This window comes from Pongo abelii, chromosome 1 (genome assembly GCF_028885655.2).
Source record: "Pongo abelii isolate AG06213 chromosome 1, NHGRI_mPonAbe1-v2.0_pri, whole genome shotgun sequence".
In the NCBI taxonomy this organism is placed as follows: domain Eukaryota; kingdom Metazoa; phylum Chordata; class Mammalia; order Primates; family Hominidae; genus Pongo; species Pongo abelii.
In genome coordinates this window covers 194,134,752-194,162,127 of record NC_071985.2, presented here as the reverse complement: position 1 = coordinate 194,162,127, position 27,376 = coordinate 194,134,752, and the positions used below count along the sequence as shown (strand labels likewise).

At 41.1% G+C, this 27,376-nt stretch overlaps 1 protein-coding gene across 14 annotated transcripts in view; it reads left to right on the top strand.

The window, feature by feature from the left end:
• Positions 1 to 27,376, top strand: part of MACF1 (microtubule actin crosslinking factor 1) — a 401,556-nt gene that overhangs the window by 265,482 nt on the left and 108,698 nt on the right. For all 14 annotated transcript variants that reach the window (XM_054528608.2, XM_063715153.1, XM_063715090.1 and 11 more), the window contains 9 exon segments: positions 1,497 to 1,721; positions 6,499 to 7,017; positions 7,822 to 7,998; positions 8,266 to 8,389; positions 9,913 to 10,121; positions 10,480 to 10,797; positions 17,296 to 17,462; positions 19,161 to 19,317; positions 21,602 to 21,719. In XM_054528608.2, the coding sequence (XP_054384583.1) occupies positions 1,497 to 1,721; positions 6,499 to 7,017; positions 7,822 to 7,998; positions 8,266 to 8,389; positions 9,913 to 10,121; positions 10,480 to 10,797; positions 17,296 to 17,462; positions 19,161 to 19,317; positions 21,602 to 21,719 (2,014 nt within the window).

The window sequence follows — 27,376 nt, the reverse complement described above, 5'->3', positions numbered from 1 at the left end:
TATTCAGTCCTCTGACTAATTGAAAAATATCAGAAAGAACTTAGTGAGGAAGAGTATTATTATGGGGAGGAAAAAAGCAAATGGCTTTTTTTTTTTTTTTGAGACAGAGTTTTGCTCTGTTGCCAAGACTGGAGTACAGTGGTGCAATCTCAGCTCACTGCAACCTCCACCTCCTGGGTTTGAGTGATTCTCGGGCCTCAGCCTCCTGAGTAGCTGGGACTACAGACACATGCCACCACACCTGGCTAATTTTTGTATTTTTTAGTAGAGATGGGGTTTCACCCTTTGACCAGGCTGGTCTCAAACTTCTGACCTCAAGCGATCCTCCTGCCTCGGCCTCCCAGAGTGCTGGGATTACAGGTGTGAGTCACCATGCCTGGCGAAATGATGTATTTTAATATGAGTCTAGACTGGTGATCTAAGAGTACTAGGGAAAAATATCTATGAAGTCTTAGCCGAAAGCTGTCCCCAAGCTGCCTCTGTAGTTACGATGGGAATCATGGCACTGGGATAAACCAAAGAGAAGCCAAAGTCTCAAATGACCTTCTGTACCCCACTCAGCACTGGCAGATTGAATTTGAATCCTTTGTTTAGCCTTGGATGCTGACACTAATGAGGAAAGTAGAGAACATGGAAAAGAAAAATAAATTACCTGAAGATGAATTTTGAAATAGACGAATAGATAACTTGGCATAACCTATTTAATTTATTAAAATACATGTAGAGCCAGTAAATAGAATTTCAGAGGCGAGTTGAAGAATTAAATGTTTCCCTGTAGCCTCAGGTGAGAGAAAAAATTTAAAAAGAGCTAAATGTTCTGTTTAGTTGAGGAAAGGATGAAAGAAGTTTGTCTTTCCTTTAGGAAAGAACAGCCAGGTAACTGAATGTGACTGCTATTTCTTACCCTACCATGCCAGTCCGGCACTTCTGTGTACCTCAAAAGATTCTGTGAAGCTTGCTGGGGTGGCAGGACTAAGTGACCTCTTAATAAAATATTTCTGAATCCTAGGATTTGTTTTGTTTTGAGACAGAGTATTGCCGTGTCACCCAAGCTGGAGTGCAGTGGCACAATCTTGGCTTACTGCAACCTCCACCTCCCAGGTTCAAATGATACTCGTGGTCTCAGCCTCCTGAGTAGCTGGGTCTACAGGCGTGCACCACCACTCCCAGATAATTTTTTGTATTTTTAGTAGAGATGGGGTTTCACCATGTTGACCAGGCTGGTCTCAAACTCCTGATCCTGAAGTAAGCCACTGTGTCCTGCCTCTTTTTTTTTTTTTTTTAAGCAGTAAGATATAATGAAATGTAGAGATATTTTTAATAATTTTTCAAAAGATTTAAAGATATGAATTCTCTTTTGTATGTGCAAAGACTGTTTATACCCAGTCTTAGAATTAGCATAAAATTCTCTCCTCCCCTTTACCCCATTACTTAACCTGTGGTTGTATGATTGAGTATGTAAAGCCTTCTCACTAGACTACCTCTGTGGCTTTCAGAGTAAAGCAGCAAAGGAACTGGCAGAGAACAAGAAGAAGATCGATGCTCTCCTGGATTGGGTAACTTCAGTAGGATCATCTGGTGGACAGCTGCTGACCAACCTTCCAGGAATGGAGCAGCTCTCGGGAGCTAGCTTGGAGAAAGGAGCCTTGGACACCACTGATGGTTACATGGGAGTGAATCAAGCCCCAGAGAAACTGGACAAGCAACGTGAGATGATGAAGGTAAGGGTGTTAGCTTATCCTCACTATACTAGAAAAATCTCTCCTGCCCTGAGCAAGTAACCACAATCACCTTGCCCCTAAATCCAGTGAGCACCTCTCAGTTTGTATCTTCTTTGATGTCTCAGCAGCTTTGACACTGTTGGCCACTCCTCTTGAAATACTTTCTCCCTTGGTTTCCATAATACTACTCTGCCCTGACCGTCTTTCTTACTTTCCTCTGGCCAGGTTTTCAAATACTGATGTTTCCAGGTGTATCCTAGGCCCTCTTTTTATCTTTCAGAACATACTTTCCTTGGGCAGTCTCTTCTACTCACAACACTGTAATTGCCATTTGCACTAATGAATTCTGTGTATGCATTTCCTTCCAGCCCTGATTCTGTCCCGAGCTACAAACTGGTATATAAATCTGTCTGCCTATTTGCAACTTGGGCCCATAAGCACATCAGCCTGAAAATGGAACTCCTATTTCCTATGATACTCCTCCCACAATCAAACATTCTTTTTCCTTTATTCCCACTTCATTGTCTGAACAGGACATCATCCTAGATTCCATTCTCTCTCTCACTCGCCTACGTCAAATCAGTCATCAAATCTTATGCTAATTATATTTCTTTCAAAGTCAGCTACACTTCTTCATCTTTACTAAGATATTATTGTAGTTTAGAACCACTGTCTGCTTTCACTGGTATTATTATAGTAGCTTCTACTGGTCTTCTTGCCTGTTGGTTTGTACCTTCCAGTCCATTCTCCTTACTACTAAGGAATCTTTCTAAAATGCCATATCCTTGCTTAGCCCTTTTTATGGTTCCCTGTTGCCCTCAAGATTACCTGGTTAATGTGAGTAGTGCCGCAGTAAACATGCATGTGGATGTGTCTTTATAGCAGCATGATTTATAGTCCTTTGGGTATATACCCAGTAATGGGATGGCTGGGTCAAATGGTATTTCTAGTTCTAGATCCCTGAGGAATCGCCACACTGACTTCCACAATGGTTGAACTAGTTTACAGTCCCATAGCAAAGACTTGGAACAAACCCAAATGTCCAACAATGATAGACTGGATTAAGAAAATGTGGCACATATACACCATGGAATACTATGCAGCCATAAAAAATGATGAGTTCATGTCCTTAGTAGGGACATGGATGAAATTGAAAATCATCATTCTCAGTAAACTATCGCAAGGACAAAAAACCAAACACCGCATGTTCTCACTCATAGATGGGAATTGAACAGTGAGAACACATGGACACAGGAAGGGGAACATCACACTCTGGGGACTGTTGTGGGGTGGGGGGAGGGGGGAGGGATAGCATTAGGAGATATACCTAATGCTAAATGGCAAGTTAATGGGTGCAGCACACCAGTATGGCACATGTATACATATGTAACTAACCTGCACATTGTGCACATGTACCCTAAGACTTAAAGTATAATAAAAAAAAAAAAAAAAAAGATTACCTGGTTAACTCTCCTCTCAGCCCCTACCCACTGGGATCTAGTCTACTTATTTGGCCTTATCTGTCAGCTTCGTTTATACTTGAGCATCTGCTTATATTGATTCCTTTCAGTTTATTGGCTAAACTGTGCTCTCACTTTCCTCTGGGCCTTTTCATGCTCTTGGAACTTACTTGCTTCTCCATTGCATAAAGTAAGGGAGGGGGCCCAGCTACTGGTTAATTTTTACTCATTCTTCAGATCTCAGCTTAGAGTTCACTTCCTCTAGGAAGCCCTTAATTCACCACCCTCACCAAAGTTAGGGTGTATATTCCCCCATATGCTCTTCTTTCTTTTATTTTATTTATTTATTTATTTATTTTTGAGACAGAGTCTTGCTCTGTTACCCAGGCTGGAGTGCAGTGGCGCGATCTCGGCTCACCACAACCTCCATCTCCTGGAGTCAAGCAATTCTCATGCATCAGCCTCCCAAGTAGCTAAGATTACAGGCATGTGCCACCATGCCTAGCTAAGTTTTGTATTTTTAGTAGGGATGGAGTTTCACTGTGTTGGCCAGACTGGTCTCAAACTCCTGACCTCGGGTGATTTACTCACCTCCCAAAGTGTTGGGATTACAGGTGCCCAGCCTATAAGTTCCTCTTATACCCTTTCCTACTTTTTAGCATTTCTCATTCGATATTGTTTTGTTGTCTGTATTGCCCTCTAGATGCTAGGCTTGAAAACGCACACTGTTTCTTACAGGCTGCCTGTTCTGTAACAAAACAAAACAAAACAAAAAAGCAGAAGTCACTTCTTACTGTTTATTTCTACTCATTTATTTATTCATTTAGTAATTACTGAATAGCTGCCATATGCCAGGAATTAGAAATAAGCCAGTGAGCCAACCCAGTAAACCATCTTCAAGGGCATCAACTGGCATATACAGGCACATTCTATTGAATGATTGAAAGAATATTACATATTTAGGACACTTACAACACGTGGATCATATATTTTAGTGGTGACACCTTTATAGAAAGAATATTGGCTTAGCTGGAATACTTGTGTTCAGTGGCCTGTGTGGACCATTGTCATATTTTATGTTAATAGGATTTCTGCCTCTTGCATGACGCTTTTGGAAGGTCCATTATAATGTGTCCCCCAAAGCCCTGGTAGTCTTATAAGAGGACAGAGCAAAAATGGTTCTGCTGTCATAGGGCACTTCTGACACCTTTTGCTGGCAGCAGTCAACCTAACCAAGTGGTATCTCCATTCTAGGAAGGAAACTGCCTTATAGGTAGATGAGTTGGAAGGTGAGAATGGAGGATACCTGGGTGATATACAGACAAAATTGTAGTACTGCTCCCACTTCACTCTCTAATTGAGCAAGATATATTTGTCCTTCCAGCTTTCTTTTTCACTTCCGCTTTTTTTTTTTTTTTTTTTTGAGTCGGAGTCTCACTCTGTCGCCAGGCTGGAGTGCAGTGACATAATCTCGGCTCGCTGCAACCTCTGCCTCCCGAGTTCAAGCCATTCTCCTGCCTCAGCTTCCTGAGTAGCTGGGATTATAGGTGCATGCCACCACACCCAGCTAATTTTTGTATTTTTAGTAGAGACGGGGTTTCACCGTGTTGGCCAGCATGGTCTCGATCTCTTGGCCTCGTGATCCACCTGCCTCGGCCTCCGAAAGTGCTGGGATTACAGGCGTGAGCCACCGAGCCCAGCTTTTTTTTATTTTTTAAAGACAAGAGGCCTCACTTTGCCACCCAGGGTGAAGTGCAGTGGTACAGTCATAGCTCACTGTAACAGGTGTGGACTCACCATGCCTCATTAATTTTTTTTTTTAAGAGACAGTCTTGCTATGTTGTTGCTCAGGCTGGTCTCAAAAACCTAGCTTCAGTGATACTCCTGCAACAGCCTCCTAGTCACTCAGCTTTCTTGAAATGATGTGGGAAGCTGAGGCTATCAGGTTGCTGTTGATATAGGCTAAAACTAGACGATGATCTGTAGTCCTTCTCTAAGTAGTGGCATAAACAGTATAGGTAGTCAGGAACACTGACAGCTCCCACTGTCTTCTAGACTCAGGAAGAACATCTTATGTTTCAAAACAAAAGCTCACAACTCTCCTCAAAGAACTCATATTCCATTGGAATAGAAAGAAGGTCTATGTATAAGCACATAGACACAGTACATACAAATAAAAAGTACAAATTACTTATTATTACCCAGAAATACAGTTTACTCTCTAATTATTGAATTAATTTTCCATGGCCTTTCCTAGTAGGGACAGTCTTCATGGACACATGAGTGACATATTTCACAGTTAAGAACTTGCATTTTTTTTTTTTTTTTTTGAGATGGAGTCTCAGTCTGTTGCCAGGCTGGAGTGCAGTGGCAGGGTCTTGGCTCACTGCAACCTCTGCCTCCCAGGTTCAAGCAATTCTCCTGCCTCAGCCTCCCAAGTAGCTGGGATTACAGGCACGTGCCACCATGCCCAACTAATTTTTGTATTTTCAGTAGAGACAGGGTTTCACCATATTGGCCAGGATGGTCTCAATCTCTTGACCCTTGTGATCTGCCTGCCTCGGCCTCCCAAAGTACTGGAATTACAGACGTGAGCCACTGTGCCTGGCTGAACTTACAATTTTTATATAGTCATATGTATGATTTATTCAGCTACCCTTCCACTAATGTAGATGATTATTAGTTGTCCATTTGTACAGTTTAGCGAAGAGAGTCAGGTTTGAGTTGCAGTTCTGTTCTTTAACAAACTGCATGACCTTAGTCAAGATATATAACGTCTTTTTGGTGTTCACTTACTCTTAATATGGGTATTATATTGTCTACCTACATTATAGGTTGTGCCACAAAGCAAATGAGATAATACATGTAAAATCTCTTTGAAAACCATGAAGTCCTATACGTGTCAGTTCAGAGGGGATTAGCATGTGGCATACTGTTTAGAGAGTGACTGATATTGGTGATTTCTGAGCAGCTGGAAAAGTGGTCTATTGAGTAGAGGTAGAGACCTTTCCCTACTTCTAGCTTATAGGTAGATGGTCCTTAAAGATTATAAGTACAACTTAAGAGTGAGCATCTAAATTAAAGGGCTATACCTAAAACAAGGGGCTGAACTGAATAAAATGAAGTTAACAGGGAAAAATGTGAGATGCAGCAAAACTGAGAGAGGTATATGACTTGACAGCAATGTGGGTGAAAAGACTAAGGCTTAATGTAAGCAGACCTCACATGGAGTATGAAATCCAGTCTTGTATACTTCAAATTATTGTGGATTCCCTACTGATTGTCCTTTGTTTGGGGGGATTTTTTTTTTTTACCAGGCCCGTCACCAAGAATTGCTGTCCCAGCAGCAAAATTTCATTCTGGCCACCCAGTCAGCTCAGGCCTTCTTGGATCAGCATGGCCACAATCTCACACCTGAGGAGCAACAGATGCTGCAAGAGAAACTGGGAGAGCTAAAGGAGCAATACTCTACTTCCCTGGCCCAATCAGAGGCAGAACTGAAGCAGGTGCAGACACTTCAGGATGAGTTGCAGAAATTTCTGCAGGATCATAGAGAGTTTGAAAGCTGGTTGGAACGATCTGAGAAAGAGCTGGAGAACATGCATAAGGGAGACAGCAGCCCCGAGGCCCTTCCCTCCCTGCTAAAGCGGCAAGGAAGCTTCTCAGAGGATGTCATTTCCCACAAGGGAGACTTGAGATTTGTGACTATCTCAGGACAGAAAGTCTTGGACATGGAAAACAGTTTTAAGGAAGGCAAAGAACCATCAGAAATTGGAAACTTAGTAAAGGACAAGTTGAAGGATGCAACAGAAAGATACACTGCTCTCCACTCAAAGGTAAGGGGGCAGCTCCTGGCATCCTTGGTGAAACAATCATGGCAGCCTTCACACAATGTAGGTAGTGTCTGGGGCTCAGAATAAGAACTCCAGGACATAGTAGGAGAGCTGATTTATACTTGGACCACGGGCAGAAGGTCTTCACAAACAATGCAAAAAATGTAAAATACATAGGTATTAGCCCAAAGGCCTGATAGCTAGCTAATACCTAATACCTAGCACTGGCAGGAGTATGTCACACTGATGGTGAAGGTGGAAGTATTCCCCTTCCTGTATTCTGACCAGCAGACTTGGACTCCCAAGAGACATAGCACACAGGGGAAATTTAAACCAATTGCACAGTCTTTATTTCTGTCTTTATTTCACAGAGCATCTAGGGTGAATCCTTACCTTCCTTCCTATCTAAAGAACTTCCTCTTTCTTCTAAAGTTTAGAATCCAGTCAGCTCTTCTTACCTGTCTTAATGCCTTCTGCCAACACTTCTAATCCCCAAGAAAGAATACTTTTTGCACTTCTTAACCCCTACCTTTGTCTGCAACCTTGTGTTCATTTCTTTGGGGGCTTGTCATACATCTCATTAAATTTTCCTGGGTATGTAAGAAGGTCAAGGTGAATAGTATGGAGCAAACAATGGGGACCCGCACTTACAGATCATTGCTACCCATCTATCCATGGGTTCTGGCACTACCATTATCTGAAGTTACAGTGAGTTCTCTGTAACAAAGCCAGGCCTCTTTCTTTGGGCAGCTGCTGCCTTTGGCCTGACCTTGCTTAAGTCTGCTTACCTTTCTTTCTCTGGCACAGTGTACACGATTAGGATCTCACCTGAATATGCTGTTAGGCCAGTATCATCAATTCCAAAACAGTGCTGACAGCCTGCAGGCCTGGATGCAGACTTGTGAGGCCAACGTGGAGAAGCTCCTCTCAGATACTGTTGCCTCTGACCCTGGAGTTCTCCAGGAGCAACTTGCAACAACAAAGGTAAGTCAGGACACAGGCTGTGTTGTGGTGTCAAGACCTTGTATTCCATGGCGTAAAGTACCCCAAAATAAAGCAAATGCTTACATAAAATAAAGGCAGTGGTTGGGATGCCTTGGACGAGATCTGAGTGCTAAACACTTGCTTCTAATATTTATGGCTATGGGTAAACTTAGAATTATTCTGTAAAGCTGTTCAGTAGCTCCAGATTCCTAGAATCAGCTTTGATTACTTAGATGTTTTTCTTTTGTTTTTTTCATGGACAAGCAGCAGTTGCAGGAGGAATTGGCTGAGCACCAAGTACCTGTGGAAAAACTCCAAAAAGTAGCTCGTGACATAATGGAAATTGAAGGGGAGCCAGCCCCAGACCACAAGCATGTTCAAGAAACTACAGGTATAAAGCAGCAGCAGTATAATAGTACTCCCTTAATTCCTAGTATGTACCTCTGTTCTGCAATATGTCACATTGTGTTGTGCAAATATCTGTGGTGCCAGGCTAGAGGCTGAGAATATAAACATGAATAGACATAGATTGTCATCAAAGAGCTCATCCTCTAATGAACTTTATTCTTGCACCATTGAAGGACCTTCACAATCTGGCTTCAGTCCCTTTTCCCCAGGCATCTATCTTCTAGCCACATCTACTTCTTTTCTTTCCCAAGTAAACCACTTACATCGTATTACCCCTGAAGTTTTTCCTATTGCTTAGCTGCTAACATTTATTGAATGTTTACCAAGCATGGTGAAATATTGCCCATGCTTCAAGATGTAGCCAAGAGTATATCGTGGTGACTATAGTTAATAACAATATATCATATACAGGCCGGGCGTGGTGGCTCATGCCTGTAATCCCAGCACTTTGGGAGGCCGAGGCAGGCAGATCACGAGGTCAGGAGATCGAGACCATCCTGACCAACACGGTGAAAACCCCGTCTCTACTAAAAATAAAAAAAAAATAAAAAAATAAAAAAATTAGCCGGGCATGGTGGCGGGCGCCTGTAATCCCAGCTACTCCGGAGGCTGAGGCAGGAGAATGGCGTCAACCCGGGAGGTGGAGCTTGCAGTGAGCTGAGAGCGTGCCACCGCACTCCAGCCTGGGCAACAGAGCAAGACTCCGTCTCAAAAAAAAACAATAATAATAATATATATATACACACACACATATGTATATACACACACACATATATATACACACACACACATATATCGTGTACTTGAAAATTGCTGCGAGAGTATATTTTAAGTGTTTTCACCACAAAAAAGTGATAAGTATGTGAGGTAATGCATATGTTAAATAGCTTGGCTTAGCCATTCCACTCCTCAAAAGAAACGAAAGATAATTATTCTTCCTTCTGGGCTTCTCGAGGACAGTACTTCTAGTATTAATATACCACTTAAGATTTTATTTTTATCATTAATTGTGATGGGTCTTCCTCTGCCTATGCTCTGTTTTAAAGTCTTAAGTTGTAGATGTCAGATAAGATACTTAAGTATCTTTAGTCCTCAACATCTAGTACAATTTCTGGTTCTTTGTATGCGGTAAATAACTAATGCTTATTGAACTTGGCTCTAATACTAATGCATTTCAAACTTATTCCTTCTATTGGTCTTAATGTCAATTATTATTACAATTACTATGTTCAATGTAGGACTGGGCATGGTGGCTCATGCCTGTAATCCAGGCACTTTAGGAGGCTGAAGTAGGAAGATTGCTTAAGGCCAGGAGTTCAAGACCAGCCTGGGCAACATATTGAGACCACATCCCTATAATAATAATAATTATTATTATTTTTTTAACTTTATTATTAAATAATAATAATAATTATTATTATTATTATTATTATTTAATAATAAAGTCTTTAAAAGCATAATACAAAAATTGTCTCCACTCTTTCTTTTCATGGCCTGATTTTTCAGATTCCATACTCAGCCACTTCCAAAGCCTCTCCTACAGCCTGGCTGAGCGATCTTCTCTGCTGCAGAAAGCAATTGCCCAATCTCAGAGTGTCCAGGAAAGCCTGGAGAGCCTGTTACAGTCTATTGGGGAAGTTGAACAAAACCTGGAAGGGAAGCAGGTGTCATCACTCTCATCAGGAGTCATCCAGGAAGCCTTAGCCACAAATATGGTAAGATCTGTGTCCCAAGAGCTAGCGTAGAGGCTATGTTTGCTGTGTGCCATCATTACATAATGTTGAAAAAGTAACAAGAGGGAACTTAACATCTGTGAATCATCTAATAAGATTTAGAAATGATAACTAATCCATGTAAAGATATTTCTACCCAGTTGAGCTGGAATGAAAGTGGAGATAGCAAAGTCATGTGGTAGAAGGGGTGGAGAACTAAGGTGATGAGATGTGTGGTATTCTGGAGGCTCAGTTGCAGTCCTCCAGTCCCCCTTGTGAGATAGCATATAGTTATTAGTTTGTGGCTCAGATGTCCTGGAATAAGTGAGCCAGGAGCTGACAGACGTGTTCTTCATGACAGAAATTGAAGCAGGACATTGCTCGGCAAAAGAGCAGCTTGGAGGCCACCCGTGAGATGGTGACCCGATTCATGGAGACAGCAGACAGTACCACAGCAGCAGTGCTGCAGGGCAAACTGGCAGAGGTGAGCCAGCGGTTCAAACAGCTCTGTCTACAGCAGCAAGAAAAGGAGAGCTCCCTAAAGAAGCTTCTGCCCCAGGCAGAGATGTTTGAACATCTCTCTGGTAAGCTGCAGCAGTTCATGGAAAACAAAAGTCGGATGCTGGCCTCTGGAAATCAGCCAGATCAAGATATTACACGTTTCTTCCAACAGATCCAGGTGAGGATATATCTGCCATGTTAGCAGAATAAAGGGAAGAGAAGGGCAGGGAGCGAACCAGCATTTACTGAGCACGTACTACATGAGTCAGTATACTGGAAACTTTACCTGCATTATCTTTGGGAATTATTACAGTGATCCCGTAAACTAGGTATCATTTGTCCATTTTTAAACCAACACAGTCAATATTTATTTTTCACTCTTACTACATGTTCAGCCCAAATCAGCAGGGCCACTCAGCTCATCATAGTCACTCAAGGGATGCAGATTGATGGAGATTTCATCCTGATATAAGCTTTCATGATTACTGCCTCAGTGGTAAAAGGTCATATTATATTTATTTACATTTTATTAGTCAAAGCACTTTCCACAAAACCACCTATACCTTTCAAGAGGGTGAGGAAATGTAATCTCACCACATACCTAGAAGGTCCAAAGCTAGAAATATTTGGTAAAAAGTATTAACAACTACCACAGATATATACCCAGAAGTAAAATTGCCAAGTCATAGTATATGCATATATTAATTTAATTTGACTCAGTAGTGGCCAATTTGAGCTCCAGAATGGCTGTACCAGCACACATTCCCACCTGTAGGACTTCAGCATTCCTATATCTCTGCATTGCTGCCTTCGCTTTATCTAGCTTTCTAACTTTTTCCATATTAAAGTGGAATCTCATTGTTTGGTTTGGTTTGCTCTCCTTTTTGCTTTGAATGATTTCAGACTTACAGAAAAGCAAAAGGAATGGTCCATTAAACACCAGCGTACTCTTCATCTAGATTCACCAGTTGCTAATTGTTTTCCCTCTCTTATAAAAATATAAAAGAGAGTATCATTAAGGGCTTCTATATTTGTTATTACCATTATTCTTTATGATACTTAACGTTTTCCCAAATGTGGTCAGTGGGAGCCCCTTCAAGCTGTCTCCTGTGGCTTTTTGACATGTCTTCCTCAGCATAAGAGCACTTTTGGCACTTAAGATATTTGTGGCACAATAATGTATTTCCTTGTCCCCTATCTGAAATCAGCTATTTATCCAAGGAGTCCCACTTTTAGTGGGGAATGATATTTAGAAACCAAATCTGGACACTAGATGAGCTACTGGAGTGTCACTACTTTTAGGTTCTTTTTAATAGATAGTGTTAGGAAATATATGTGTATGTTTCTTATATCATAAAATCATACTGATAGTCTAGTTTCAACTCAACACCACAGGATCTTCCTCCTTTCCACATTTGTATCTTTCTTTCCTGTAGGGAGAACCCTAGTTCCCAGCAACTTTAATATATTTACTTATTTGTTTTATTCTACAATAAATATAAGATAGTTTTAGAATTACACTAGTATTTCTACCAATAACAAACCTGCTAAATAAAATTGAAGATTTCTTTGGATTTGTTTTTGTCCTTAGCCTATGACCCACTGTGTACTGTGTTCAAAAATTACCTGAATTATTTTTTCTGTAATTTCTTATATAATTAGATTTGTTTCTATTTGTATTCAACTTTAGGACTTCATTTTTCTACCTTTGTTGATTAAACTTATTTTTAAATATGTAAAGCATTAACATAGGTCAAAAGTTAAAACTATTCAAAAAGTTATACTCAAGGTATAGGAAGTGAATAAGGATATATTCTCATTGTCTTTCCTATCTCTTCCATCCCATTTTCACCCATCCCCATAGTAACACATTTCAGGTTTATTTTTTTCTATTTCTTTTTACCAAAATGAACATACACACACATTCTTATTTTCCATTCTTCCTTACAAAAAAGAAGGGTATATTACGTAATCCTTTGCTTTTTTACTTAATATGTCTTGGAAATCACTTAATATGGATTCACAGAGATCTTCATTTTTTAAACCATACTTTCATTGTGTAGAAGAATTACAGTTTAATCAACAAGATTCTTCCTTTCTTTTCTTTTTTATCTTTTTTTTTTTTTTTGAGACAGAGTCTTACTCTGTGCTCTGTTGCCCAGGCTGAAGTGCAGTGACACAATCTTGGCTCACTGTAACCTCAACCTCCACCTGGGTTCAAGCGATTCTCCTGCTTCAGCCTCCCAAGAAGCTGGGATTATAGGTGCCTGCCACGATGCCTGGATAGTTTTTTTGTATTTTTAGTAGAGATGGGGTTTCACCATGTTGGCCAGGCTGATCTCGAACTCCTGACCTCAAGTGATCCGCCTGCCTCGGCCTCCCGAAGTGCTGGGATTATAGGCATGAGCCACCACACCTGGCCAACAAGACTCATATGTGGTGGAAATTTGAATTGTTGTTTCCAAAATTGTGCTGTTACTACTGAATAGCTGTGTGTATTTTTTCCCATAATATTGGAAGCGTATCCTCAGAATAAGTTCCTAGAGTGGAGTTGTTGCATTAAAGGGTAAATACATGTGTAGTTTTGTTAGAAATAGCCAAATTCCCCTCCATTGAAGTTTCACCATTTTGCATTCCCACCAGCAGTGTATTAGAGTACCTGTTCCCCCTCTATAGCCTCACCAACAAAATTTATTATCAAGCTTTTAATTTTTTTCTCGTGTGATTGGTAAAACATGATATGTGAATGTGGTTTTAATTTTTATTTCTCTTATGAACGAGATTGAGTATATTTTTACATTTAAGAGTCATTTATTTGTGAACTATATGTTCATGTATTTTGTCGTTTTTTGGTCCAGATTTTTGGCTTTCTCTCAATTTTTAAAGTTTTTTTTTTTAGAGTTCTTATATATTAGAGAGATTAATTCTTTATTTGTGTTATGTTAGAAATATTGTTTCCCAGTTTGTGCTTTTGATTTATGGTGTTTTTTGCCATGTAAATGTGGAATTTTTTTTTTTTTTTTTTTTTTTGGTTTTTTTGAGACGGAGTCTCGCTCTGTCGCCCAGGCTGGAGTGCAGTGGCGCGATCTCAGCTCACTGCAAGCTCCGCCTCCCGGGTTCACGCCATTCTCCTGCCTCAGCCTCCTGAGCAGCTGGGACTACAGGTGCCGGCCACCGCGCCCGGCTAATTTTTTGTATTCTTAGTAGAGATAGGGTTTCGCTGTGTTAGCCAGGATGGTCTTTATCTCCTGACCTCGTGATCCGCCCGCCTTGGCCTCCCAAAATGCTGGGATTACAGGCGTGCGCCAACGTGCCTGGCCGTAAATGTGGAATTTTTGTTCTAAATAGAAGATTTTATGAGTATTTTATTAAATATGTATTTTTAGTCATAGTTTGAAAGATTTTTGTCACACCCAGGTTATGAAAAAATTTATTCATGCTTTATTCTAAAACTTGTTTTAATTTTTTTTACATTTGAATCTTTTAAGAATTTAAGCTTATTCTGAAGTACGAATCATGTTACCTTTTTCTGTCATGTCTATCTAGTTGTTCATAATGGAAGTTGAGTGCCCCAATCCAAAATCTGAAACGCTCCAAAACCTGAAACTTTTTTTTTTTTTTTTTTGAGATGGTGTCTTGCTCTGTCACCCAGGCTGGAGTGCAGTGGCACGATCTCAGCTCACTGCAAGCTCCGCCTTCTGGGTTCACGCCATTCTCCTGCCTCAACCTCCCGAGTAGCTGGGACTGCAGGCGCCTGCCACCACGTCCGGCTAATTTTTTTGTATTTTTAGTAGAGATGGGGTTTCACCGTGTTAGCCAGGATGGTCTCGATCTGCTGACCTCGTGATCCACCCACCTCAGCCTCCCAAAGGGCTGGGATTACAGCTGTGAGCCACCACACCCAGCCCAAACTCTGAAACTTTTTGAGAGCCAACATGACACTCAAGAGGTCATGCTCAAAGGAAAGACTCATTGGAGCACTTCAGATTTCAGAACTTCAGATTAGGGATGCTCAACTGCTAAGTATAATGCAAATATTCCAAAATCTGGAAGAGTCTGGAATTCAAAACACTTCTGGTCCCAAGCATAAAGAATATCCAACCTGTATCATTTATTTGAAAAATCCATCTTTTCCCCAGATTTAAGAAACCATCTTCATCATATACACAATTTTTATGTCTTTGAGTCTATTTCTGGATTTTCTTTTTTTTTTGAGATGGGGTCTTGTTCTGTCGCCCAGGCTGGGGTGCAGTGGCATGATCTCAGCTCACTGCAATCTCTGCCTTCCAGGTTCAAGCGATTCTCCTGCCTCAGCCTCCCAAGTAGCTGGGATTACAGGGGCCCGCCATCACACCTGGCTAATTTTTGTATTTTTAGCAGAGACGGGGTTTCACCATGTTGGCCAGGCTGGTCTCGAAGTCCTGACCTCAAGTAATCCACCCACTTTGGCCTTCCAAAGTGCTGAGATTACAGGCATGAGCCACCTCGCCCGGCCTATTTCTGGATTTTCTATTCTGTTTTGCTGGTCTTTCTATTCATGTACCAGAGCATACTATTTTAATTATAGAGGCTTTATGGTATATTTTAATGTGTGGTAGAGAGCTAGTCCTCCTCATTTTTTTTCTTTCAAGGTTTTTCATAGGTGTAGTTGCACATTTATTTTTCAATGTGAATTTAGGAATCACCTTCATTAGTTCTAGAGAAAAAAACTTGTTAGCATTTTTATGTGGGTCACACTAAATGTATTTATTCACACAAACGCATATACATACATAAGCAAATACATACACATGCACTTTTATGGATGTGTTTCCATCTAGTCAGATCTGCTTTTGTGTTTTTCAGGAGTGTTTTTTATTTTTTTGTTCTTTTTTGTTTTGAGATGGGGTCCTGCTCTGTTGCCCAGGCTGGAGTGCAGTGGCATGATCATAGCTCACTGCATCCTCAAACTCCTGGGCTCAGGTGATTCTCAGGGGTCTCAGCCTCCCCAGCAACTGAGGTTACAAGCAAGAGCCACTGCACCCAACTTCAGAAGTGTTTTAAAATTTAGATTTTGTGTTTCTTGATAGTTGATTACTAATATTGAGCCTTTTGTGTTGCTATAGTAAGTTGAAGTTTTCATTAATGATTTTTGTGTGTTAATTTTATATCCTGCTACCTTATTTAACTACTTCGTTGTTTGATTTCATTTTATTGTTGATTATCTTGGGTTTTACAAATATACTTTATTTTTTTTTTTTTGAGACAGAGACTTGCTCTGTTACCCAGGCTGGAGTGCTGTGGCACAATCTCCGCTCACTGCAACCTCCGCCTCCTGGGTTCAAGCAATTTCCAGCTAATTTTTGTGTTTTTAGTAGAGATAGGGTTTCACCACATTGGCCAGACTGGTCTTGAACTCCTGAACTCAAGTGATTCTCCTGCCTCGGCCTCCCAAAATGCTAGGATTACAGGAATGAGCCACCATGCCTGGCCTTTTGGCCTTTTGGCCTTTTTTTTTTTGGAGACGGAGTCTCACTCTGTTGCCCAGGCTGGAGTGCAGTGGCACAATCTTGGCTCACTGCAACCTCCTCCTCCCAAATTCAAGTGATTCTTCTGCCTTAGCCTCCCAAGCAGCTGGGACTACAGAGTGCGCCAACATGCCCAGCTAATTTTTATATTTTTAGTAGAAACGGGGTTTCACCATTTTGGCCAGCCTGATCGTGAACTCCTGACCTCAAGTGATGGGCCTGCCTTGGCCTTCCAAAATGCTGGGATTACAGACGTGAGCCACCGTGTCCGGCCATACAAATATACTTTCATGTAACCTACAAATACAGTTTTATCTCTTCTTTTTCAATTCTTACTCCACAGATTGTTTTCTCTTAATTGCATTGGCTGTTTTTTAAAATTATTAAATTAACTTTTTTTTTAAAAATAGAGATGGAGTTTTGCCATGTTGCCCAGGCTGGTCTTGAACTCCTAGGCTTAAGTGATCCACCCACCTTTGCCCCGAAAAGTGCTGGGATTACAGGCATAAGCCACTGGGCCTGGCTGATATCTTAAGTATAATGTTAAATAATAGTGGAGATAATGTGTTTACCCCCATTTTATAGAAGAGACCATGAAGCTTAGAGTAGTTTAGTAGCTTAAGATCACAAGTTAGTAAGTGGCAAAGTGTGATTGAATTTCAGGTGAGGTGTATTTGACTCCTGAAACTTTCATTCTTTAGGTCCTGTCATGGTACCTCCCAAGTCTTTGAATGTTTGTTTAGAGGAGACAAGACTGTTTTGTAATTCTTAGCCACTCTCCAGTGGATTGAAGATGTCCTACATATTTATCAGATTTTTTAATTGGGTTTTTTAATACAAAAAATAATTAGCTGGGCGTGGTGGCAGGAGCCTGTAATCCCAGCTGCTCGAGATGCTGAGGCAGGAGAATCGCTTGAACCCAGGAGGCAGAGGTTGCAGTGAGCCAAGATAGCGCCATTGTACTCCAGCCTGGGTGACAGGAGTAAAACTCCGTCTCAAAAGAAAAAGAAAAAATGTTTGTTTGTTTTTTTAAACTTGCACTGAGTTACATATTTATTGTTTTGATCTAGCATTTGACCTGGCAAGCATACGTCTTTCCTTATTCCTTCTTTTTAGAGTATATTTATAAGGATTAGAGGATTTAATACATTTCCTTGTTTGCTTGACAGGAGCTCAATTTGGAAATGGAAGACCAACAGGAGAACCTAGATACTCTTGAGCACCTGGTCACTGAACTGAGCTCTTGTGGCTTTGCACTGGACCTGTCTCAGCATCAGGACAGGGTACAGAACCTCAGAAAAGACTTCACAGAGCTACAGAAGACAGTTAAAGAGCGGTGAGTTATCACTTGTGTTGGTCAGCATTGGGGAACTATTTTTTCTTGTTATGGAGTGAAATGATCTTTTCTCTTTTCTTCCTTTACCAGAAAAGATGGCATCTAAAATTCTACTACTGAGTCGTAGGAGGGTAAAAAGTGCCTTTTTTTAGGCAAAGCTACCTAATCTACTTGATGCTAGTGGTTTTTCTTTTCTTTTTTTTTTGAGACTGAGTCTCACTCTGTCACCCAGGCTGGAGTGCAGTGGTGCCATCTTGGCTCACTACAACCTCCATCTCTTGGGTTCAAGCAATTCTTCTACCTCAGCCTCCTGAGTGACTGGGATTACAGGCGCCCACCACCATGCTCAGCTAATTTTTGCATTTTTAGGAGAGACAGGGTTTCCCCACATTGGCCAGGCTGGTCTCGAACTCCTGACCTCAGGTGATCGACCTGCCTCAGCCTCCCAAAGTGCTGGGATTACAGGCATGAGCCACCACACCCAGCCACTTAGTGGTTTTTCTAATAGTAACTAATAGAAAATAGGGATGAGTTCCCTCTCTTTGTGATCAGAAGCCTAGGCCACTTGGACCAAACAGAACAAATTTGAGGCAGCAAGTAAGATTACAGAATAATTTTGAAAGAAGAGAAAAATTGGAAGAGACTTCCTAGACATAATTAAGGGTGATGTTGGCACTCCCCTGGCTTTTTTTTTTTTTTTAAGATATGGGGTCTTGCTATGTTGACCAGGCTAGTTGTGAACTCCTGGCCTCATCGATCCTACTGCCTTGGCCTCCCAAAGTGCTGGGATTACAGGTGTGAACCACCGTGCCCAGACCCCCTGCTTGTTTTGACCACATTTAAGTTGCTATTTTAGAAGAGTATCTGGATTCTTCTTTCAAGGCAAACAAGGGAATATATGGCTGATTTTGGTCCCTGTTGAAAAGCCAGGATTCCCCATTGGACAACCTCACATAGATTTAAGAGCATGAACAAGACTTCTTATCTGAGTTTAGCCATAAATATGATCTTGATTTAGCAGATAACTGCCTTAGTGATTAGAAGAAAAGAGTTGCTCAAACCAACATTATTAGCAGCAGGTTATCTAATGGAGAGGATGGGGACAAAGGTCAAGAAAGCTTTTGTTTTTCTTCCCCTATGCTGAGGGCCTTTTTACTGTATGAGGAATCAGGATTTCTGGATTGACATCTGTCTGATAGATATGGCCATTTCCAAAATTTTCCTTTTGATTTAGTTTATTCATTGGCATGATTAATCTAGAACTAATCACCTAACTTTTGTGAGCCTCAGTTTCGGCACCTTCCTTGCTAAAGCAATCAGCACTTGAATTGGTCCTTGAAAGAGTCAAATAGCTAAAATGTAGCAGGGCTGGAATTGAGATCCAAAGCCTGCATTCTTTCCATTGTATCACAGTACCTAAATAGCAGCCTCCCTTTAGTTTTTCTCACTTTCACTTTAGCCTAGAGTAAGATTGAAGACCTCTTTCCCCAGAAATGTCCAAACAAGGGCAATATATTCCTGAGTTTGGTATGCTTCAACCTTATATGTGGTTGTTCAGCCAAACCTGCTCTGGAAAAGATTATGAGAAAGAAAGGCCATGTTAGGTAACTGATGTCTGGAGTCACAGAATGAACTAGTCTTAGCTCAAGTTGACTTTATAAAACAGTCTGGCAAGTAACAAAACTGCTTCATTGACAGAGAGAAAGATGCATCATCTTGCCAGGAACAGTTGGATGAATTCCGGAAGCTGGTCAGGACCTTCCAGAAATGGCTGAAAGAAACTGAAGGGAGTATTCCACCTACAGAAACTTCTATGAGTGCTAAAGAGTTAGAAAAGCAGATTGAACACCTGAAGGTAGGTGAACAAAGGGACTCCAAGAATTGGGCTAGGCACTGGTTTGAGTACTTGTATTAACTGGTCTCCAGCTGTGGTGGGGAAATGTATGAGAAATCCAAGTTGTCAGTCTGCATCAGAACAGAAATTCCTCCGTTTTCTTCATGTGATAACAATCTACCTATACAGTCCTTGAGAAGTGTACACTCTCTTTGTATGTTTGAGAATTAGACAAATATATTTGAGCAAGTAACCAGATAATATGGTCAGGAAATTGAGGATAGAAGAACTAGTACTACTTCAGCTAGTAAAGGAAAAGCTAGAATCAGATGGTTGGAAGGCACCTTCAAGGATGGGACCAACCTTCCTCCCATTCCCTGCAAAATCCCTTCTGTACTGTCTTTGATCCGTAATTATCCAGCCTCTGCTTACACCTCTAACCTATGTCTTCCTTTTGTTGAAATAAGCCAAATATGCCTCTGACTGTCATGCACTTATCCTTATTTTCTCAGTAAAGCATACTTCATCTTGAGCAGATGAAAGAAAAGAGTTTGATTGCTTTCGCAGAGTGAGTGCCAGGAGCATTTGCTGTTGGGAATTCCCTAGGACAGAGCTTTCCCAACATTTTTGTTTCACAGTGCCCATGGTGTTTTAAGAAATTTGTCATGGCACCTCAAGGCCAAAAAAAAACAGAAACAAAAAAAAAACTCCTAATACTTCTACTTGCTAAGAAGTTAGGTCCAAACAACTTAGTAGTTGTTCATATGGTGTTCAACAGATGTCACTGTATTTTCCTCAAAAATGTAAAATATTCTGTGAGTAAAGCCATAGTTTGGGGACTGCGGCTCTTTGGAATCAAGAGTGATTAATGGCCAGGCACAGTGGCTCAACGCCTGTAATACCAGCACTTTAGGAGGCCGAGGCAGGTGGATCACAAGGTCAGGAGTTCAAGATCAGCCTGGCCAAGATGGTGAAACCCCATCTCTACTAAAAATACAAAAATTAGCTGGACATGGTGGCGGGTGCCTGTAATCCCAGCTACTCAAGAGGCTGAGGCAGAGAATTGTTTGAACTTGGGAGGTGGAGGTTGCAGTGAGCTGAGATGGTGCCACTGCACTCTGGCCTGGGCGACAGAGAGTGAGACCCTGTCTCAAAAAAAAAAAAAAAAAAAAAGAGAGTGATTAATTAAAGAACTGACAAGCAGTGACCAAGGGTCAGTTTGAAATTAGGCAATATGAGTAGAGCTCTGTGCCTTTCTCTGCAGCTTAAAGTCAAAAGCAAACTAAGTAGATTGTCAGGGATATTCAGTATGGAGGAGGGCATTGAAGGCTAGAATGGCGTCCTTGCTCTGAAAGGAGTAAAATCCTACAACTATGGCAGGAGACATTTTGGAGACTTAACGTGATGTGGTACTTTTGTCTTAGAGCAAATGCCATTGTTTCCTGATGGATTTCTGTGGTAGTTGAATCTTTGATTTCAAACCCAATATAAAGTTTCCTTAATAAATGCAAAGTATAGCCTATGATTCTATGTATTTTTCTGTATCTCAATATCTAGCTCCTTATTTATCCTCTAGTTACCATTTCTTTTTTAATCTTTGTATGCATGTTGTTCCCTCTTGTCCATCTGGCAAACTCTTATCTTTCTTTTCTTTTTTTTAAGACGGAGTCTCACTCTGTCACCCAGGCTGGGGTGCCGTGGCATGATCTCGGCTCCCTGCAACCTCTGCCTCCCAGGTTCCAGCAACTCTCCCATCTCAGCGCCCTGAGTCGCTGGGATTACAGGTGCCTGCCACCATGCCCGGCTAATTTTTTTTTGTATTTTTAGTAGAGACGGGGTTTCACCATGTCGGCCAGTCTGGTCTTGTACTCCTGACCTCAAGTGACCTGCCCGCCTCGGCCTCCCAAAGTGCTGGGATTACAGGTGTGAACCACCATGCCCAGCCATTATCTTAATTCAAAGCTTTCCTTCCTCTATTCAGAATTAGATAGAACTCCTTTTATGCTCTTGGAATTCACAGACTGTCCATAATACTATAATAGCATTTATCACATTATAATGCAATTGATAATCTGAGCTTCTGGCTTTAGAAATTGTGTCATAATTCTATTTTGTATCCCAGTGTTTGGCATGGTGCCAGTCATATAGTAAATGTTCAATAGATATTTGATAAATGAATAAATAAATCAGAAGGATGGTCTCTTAATGCTTGTCAAAACACTAGGGAGTATATACAGAACAGATGTCCCTACTTGTGAGGAAAAAGCCCCAGATACTACATTTAGCCATTTTCTTCTTTAAACAGAGTCTACTAGATGACTGGGCAAGTAAGGAAACTCTGGTAGAAGAAATCAATTGCAAAGGTACTTCTTTAGAAAATCTCATCATGGAAATCACAGCACCTGATTCCCAAGGCAAGACAGGTGAGTACAGGCTCTTCAAAATATAGTGAATAAAAATTGCTCTTTGCTTTTGGCCTTTGGAAATGCCTCCTTATATAATTAAAGTGAAAATCAAGGTTGGGTATGAAAACAAAGGGCATGCCCAAAGCAGTCTTCCCCTGCAACCTGACCTGTCACCCCTTTTGCTATATAACATTGCTCCATTTTGCAAAATTCCTTCTCATGATGGGAAAAGTAAATGAACTAGTTGTCCCACTTAGAACTATCCAATGAACATAGAATAATTAAAATAAGATTTTCATCTTGAGAATTTCCCTTTTTTGAATGTGTAAATGGGATGGGTAAGCATCATCTTTAAACTTGGGCACTGGCCAGGCACGAAGTCAGCAGATCAAAACCAGCCTGGCCAACATGGTGAAACCCCGTCTCTACTAAAAATACAAAAATTAGGCCAGGTGCGTCAGCTCACGCCTGTAATCCCAGAACTTTGGGAGGCCGAGGCAGGCGGATCAGAAAGTCAGGAGATTGAGACCAGTCTTGGCTAACATGGTGAAATCCCATCTCTACTAAAAATACAAAAAATTAGCCACGTGTGGTAGCGGGTGCCTGTAGTCCCAGCTACTCAGGAGGCTGAGGCAGGAGAATGGTGTGGAGCTTGCAGTGAGCCAAGATCACGCCACTGCACTCCAACTTGGGCAACAGACAGAGCGAGACTCTGTCTCAAAAAAAAAAAAAAAAAAAAAAAGCCGGGCATGGTGGCACATGCCTATAGTCCCAGCTACTCGAGAGTCTGAAACAGGAGAATAGCTTGAACCTGGTAGGTGGAGGTTTCATTGAGTCAAGATCGTGCATGCACTCCAGCCTGGGCAACAGACAGAGTGAGACTCCGTCTCAGGAAAAAAAAAAAAAAAAAAAAAAAAAAAAAAAACCTTGGGCAAGCCTGGATAGGTATGATTGTGATATCCAGGAAGAAGCAAGGTATTTAGAAGTCAGTGTTGGGCCAGGCGTGGTGGCTCATGCCTGTAATCTCAGCACTTTGGGAGGCCTAGGTGGGCTAATCACTTGAGGTCAGGAGTTCAAGACCAGCCTGGCCAACATGGTGAAACCTTGTCTCTACTAAAAATATAAAAATTAGCCAGGCCTGGTGGCTCGTGCCTGTAATCCCAGCTATTCGGGAGTCTGAGGCAGGAGAATCGCTTGAACCTGGGAGTTAGAGGTTGCAGTGAGCTGAGATCGTGCCACTGTATTCCAGCCTGGGCAACAGACCGAGACCCCATCTCAAAAAAAAAAAAAAAAAAAAAATCAGTACTTCAAAGGGGGTACAAAGATTGTGCCCAGATGTGTATATAATCTTTCACTGCAAATTAAGTCTTTGAAGCAAAATCCAATATGAAGGCCAGGCACAGTGGCTCACGCCTGTAATCCCAGCACTTTGGGAGGCCAAAGCAGGCGGAACACTTGAGGCCAGGAGTTCAAGACCAGCCTGGCCAACATGGTGAAACCCCGTCTCTACTAAAAATACAAAAATTAGCGAGGCATGGTGGCTTGCGCCTGTAATCCTAGCTACTCAGGAGGCTGATGTGGGAGAACTGCTTGAACCCGCGAGGCAGAGGTTGCAGTGAGCCAAGATTGCACCACTGCACTCCAGTCTGTGCGACAGGGCGAGATTCTGTCTCAAAAATAAATAAATAAATAAACAAAATCTCATGTGAGTTCCCAGTCACTTGCTCGTTGTTAATTGAGATCACATAGGTTTTATTACTAGTCTGTGATAGTGCACTCCTATAGTCACTTAACGAGTAAAGGAAAGATTTATTTGCTTTCTGAAAATGTGTACTTTTCTATAGTATTCTAAAGTTAAAAGATATTTTGGAACTATCCACAAGTGACATTTCAGGGAATTGGTGATATATCAGCCTCTACGTTCAGTGACTTACTCGTGTGACTAGATCAGAGTCGGCAAACTTTTTCTATAAAGGGCCAGATAGTAACTATTTTAGGTTTGCAGGGTATATGGTCTCTGTCACAGTCATATACCTCTGCCATTGTAACAAAAACAGCCAAAGACAATACATTAATAGAAATGAGTAGTTGTGACTGTATTCCAGTAAAACTTTGTTGAAACAGACGAAGGGCCAGATTTGGCTGATGAGCTATAGTTTACTGACTCCTAGACTAGATCATTTAAAAAAAAACAAACAAACCAGAAATCTCATATAGAACAGAAATCTCATATAGAAAAACAGAAATCTCATATAGAACCCTACTACATAAAACAAAACATTTTGTTGGCGGCCAGGCGCAGTGGCTCACGCCTGTAATCCCAGCACTTCGGGAGGCCAAGGCAGGCGGATCATGAAGTCAGGAGATTGAGACCATCCTGGCTAACACAGTGAAACCTCGTCTCTACTAAAAATACAAAAAATTAGCAAGGTGTGGTGGTGGGTGCATGTAGTCAGTCCCAGCTACTCGGGAGGCCAAGGCAGGAGAATGGCATGAACCCGGGAGGCGGAGCTTGCAGTGAGCTGAGATCGCACCACTGCACTCCAGCCTGGGCGACAGAGCGAGACTCCATCTCAAAAATAAATAAATAAATAAATAATAAAAATTAAAAGAAACCATTTTGTTGGCATAAGTTTCCCTTATATGTTATTTTATAGCATTTATCTGTTTTGAAATCCATCAGTAAGAATATTGAGACTAACTTAACGAATATAAAAATTTGAAAAGGAAGATTATTGGATGACAGCTTCACCATCTAATTTCTTTCTTTCTTTCTTTCTTTTTTTCCTGAGACAGAGTCTCGCTCTGTCGCCCAGGCTGAAGTGCAGTGGCGCAATCTTGGCTCACTGCAAGCTTCATCTCCTGGGTTCATGCCATTCTCCTGCCTCAGCCTCCTGAGTAGCTGGGACTACAGGTGCCCGCCACCACGCCCAGCTAATTTTTTGTATTTTTAGTAGAGACAGGGTTTCACCGTGTTAGCCGGGATGGTCTCGATCTCCTGACCTTGTGATCCACCCGCCTTGGCCCCGCCAAGTGCTGGGATTACAGGCGTGAGCCACCAGGCCCAGCCTATCTGATTTATTTCTAAATTTTGTTTGGTTTCATTGTATCCAAAAAATATGGTTCACACAGATTAAGTAATTGCAAATGATGACAAATGTTTTTGAAAGTTGACTTCACAATGTCAGAACAGGCTTTGATTGAATTGAGCTAGAAACTTGAAAGTGATGTAATAAGAATTATTGTTTCAAAGTTAAATCACTAAGAATATTTAATGAGGGCTCTTACACATAGAAAGCACTTAAGACTGACATTGAGGACAAAAACTGTCCAACTGACTTGAAGTGTTAAGAATTCTATTATTACACAATTCTGCCACAATGAGAACTGTGTAGATGTACAGAGAGCAAGTCATGTTATATTTTTGGTCGTGTTATTTAATGTATTACACATGTGCTATAGATGTTTTTCTTTGTATAGTATACATGAGTATACTATACATGAGTATACTATACATGGACAGGTTTGAATATCATAAATTGCTGGTAAAGAGCTACCACCTTTCCAATCAGAGACACTCAAAAATAACTTAAAATAGATGCTTAGATGTGTCAGGAGCTGCTTTACTTTCCCCAGAAAAGCAGCATAATTGGTTTCATCTGGTGGGTTAAGGTGTAGAATTCAGCATAATGGAACATGCATGTTTTATTATCATTTCTAAGTAGTTAGAAATTTATGTGAATATTACATTTAAACCAAACATTAAACACAATCCCTAAAGCACCTTTTTAGGGTGTTTTGAAAATCAGTTTGAAAATTACTATCTTGAGTGATCTCAAAGTTCTCCTCCAACTCTGAGAAACCATGTATATATATTTCAGTTCCTTACACTTATGTAGCTCTGTTTCATAAAGTACTTTGATATACATTCGCTCATGGTCTCTTCCCAGTTACCCCATGAGAGTTAACAGGATAGGCTGTATTATCTTTAAATCCTGCAGAATAAGCTGTGTTTGTAGATTAAGGCTCACATACTGAGTTAGTGACAACCTTGGTTAGTACCGTCTTCTCCTACCTACTAGTCCAGTTTCTTTTTTTGCATCACCACACTGCAATGCAATGTTATTTTTCTATTTTGTATTTTTTAATCGAAAATATAATAACATTAACATTTAAAAGTTTTATAATCACCACCCTAATTCAGCTAATTTTTTTCCTTCTTTTTAGAGACAGGGTCTCGCTCTGTCACCCAGGCTGGAGTACAGTAGTGTGATCATGGCTCTCCGTAGCTTTGACCTCCTAGGCCCACGCAATCATCCTACCTCAAGCTCCTGAGTAGCTAGGACCACAAATGTGCACTATCATGCCTGACTAATTTTTTTTTTTTTTTAATTTTTTTTGTAGAGACAGGGTCTCGTTGTGTTGCCTAGGCTGGTCTTAAACTTCCAACCTCCCAAAGTGCTGGGATTACAGGCGTGAGCCATTACACCTGGCCCACAACTATTTTGTTTTTGTTTTTGTTTTGAGACGGAGTCTTGCTCTGTCGCCCAGACTGGAGTGCAGTGGCACCATCTTGGCTCACTGCAACCTCTGCCTCCCAGGTTCAATCGATTCTCCTGCCTCAGCCTCCCCAGTAGCTGGGACTACAGGCATCTGCTGCCACATCCAGCTAATTTTTTGCATTTTAGTAGAGATGGGGTTTCACCGTATTGCCCAGGCTGGTCTCGAACCTCCTGAGCTCAGGCAATCCACCCACCTCAGCCTCCCAAAGTGCTAGGATTACAGATGTGAGCCACCGCGCCCGGCCAACTATTTTGTAATATAACCTTGCACATGACTTTTTGTACAGTGAAGTCAGTGCATACGAGAGTTTTCTGTCCTTTTAAAGTATCATTATGAATATTTTTCAGATTTCTGTATAATATTTATCATTACATCACCTGGTTTTTACCTATCTTGGGAAACTTTTCTGAAATATAAGGAATCAGTTTGGGGAGAATGTATGTGAAATTATGGTGATTAGAAACAGAACCGAAGGCCCAAAGCACAATTTATAAGAATGTTGATGAGCCAGATTTATTGGCACTTAGGATTTCTGTTTTTTCTTGGGGAAAGGTGAGCAAGAAGAGGTTATGAAAGAAAAGGCAAAGAATTTTCCTTTAGAAACAATATAAGAAGGGCTCATTTTAATGTCTTTATTAGAAGAAGGCTGCTTTTTAGGCCAGGCACGGTGACTCATGCCTATAATCCCAGCACTTTGGGAGGCCGAGGCAGGCAGATCACCTGAGGTCGGGAGTTTGAGACCAGCCTAACCGACATGGTGAAACCCCCTCTCTACTAAAAATACAAAAATTAACCGGGCCTGGTGGCAGGCGCCTGTAATCCCAGCTGTTTGGGAGGCTGAGATGAGAGAATTGCTTGAACCCGGGAAGTGGAAGTTGCAGTGAGCCGAGATCATGCCACTGCACTTCAGTCTGGGCAACAGAGTGAGACTTTGTCTCAAAAAAGAAAAAAAAAAGGCTGCTTTTTCTGTCCTTAATGGTATTTTCATTTTTATTATATTGAAAGATATTGATATAAAAGGTGAAACTTTCTGGCTTTATTATAAAAGCTCATTCTAAAATACGGCAAGTACCATTCTAGACTTAATAATTTTACCAGTACTTGCTTCACAA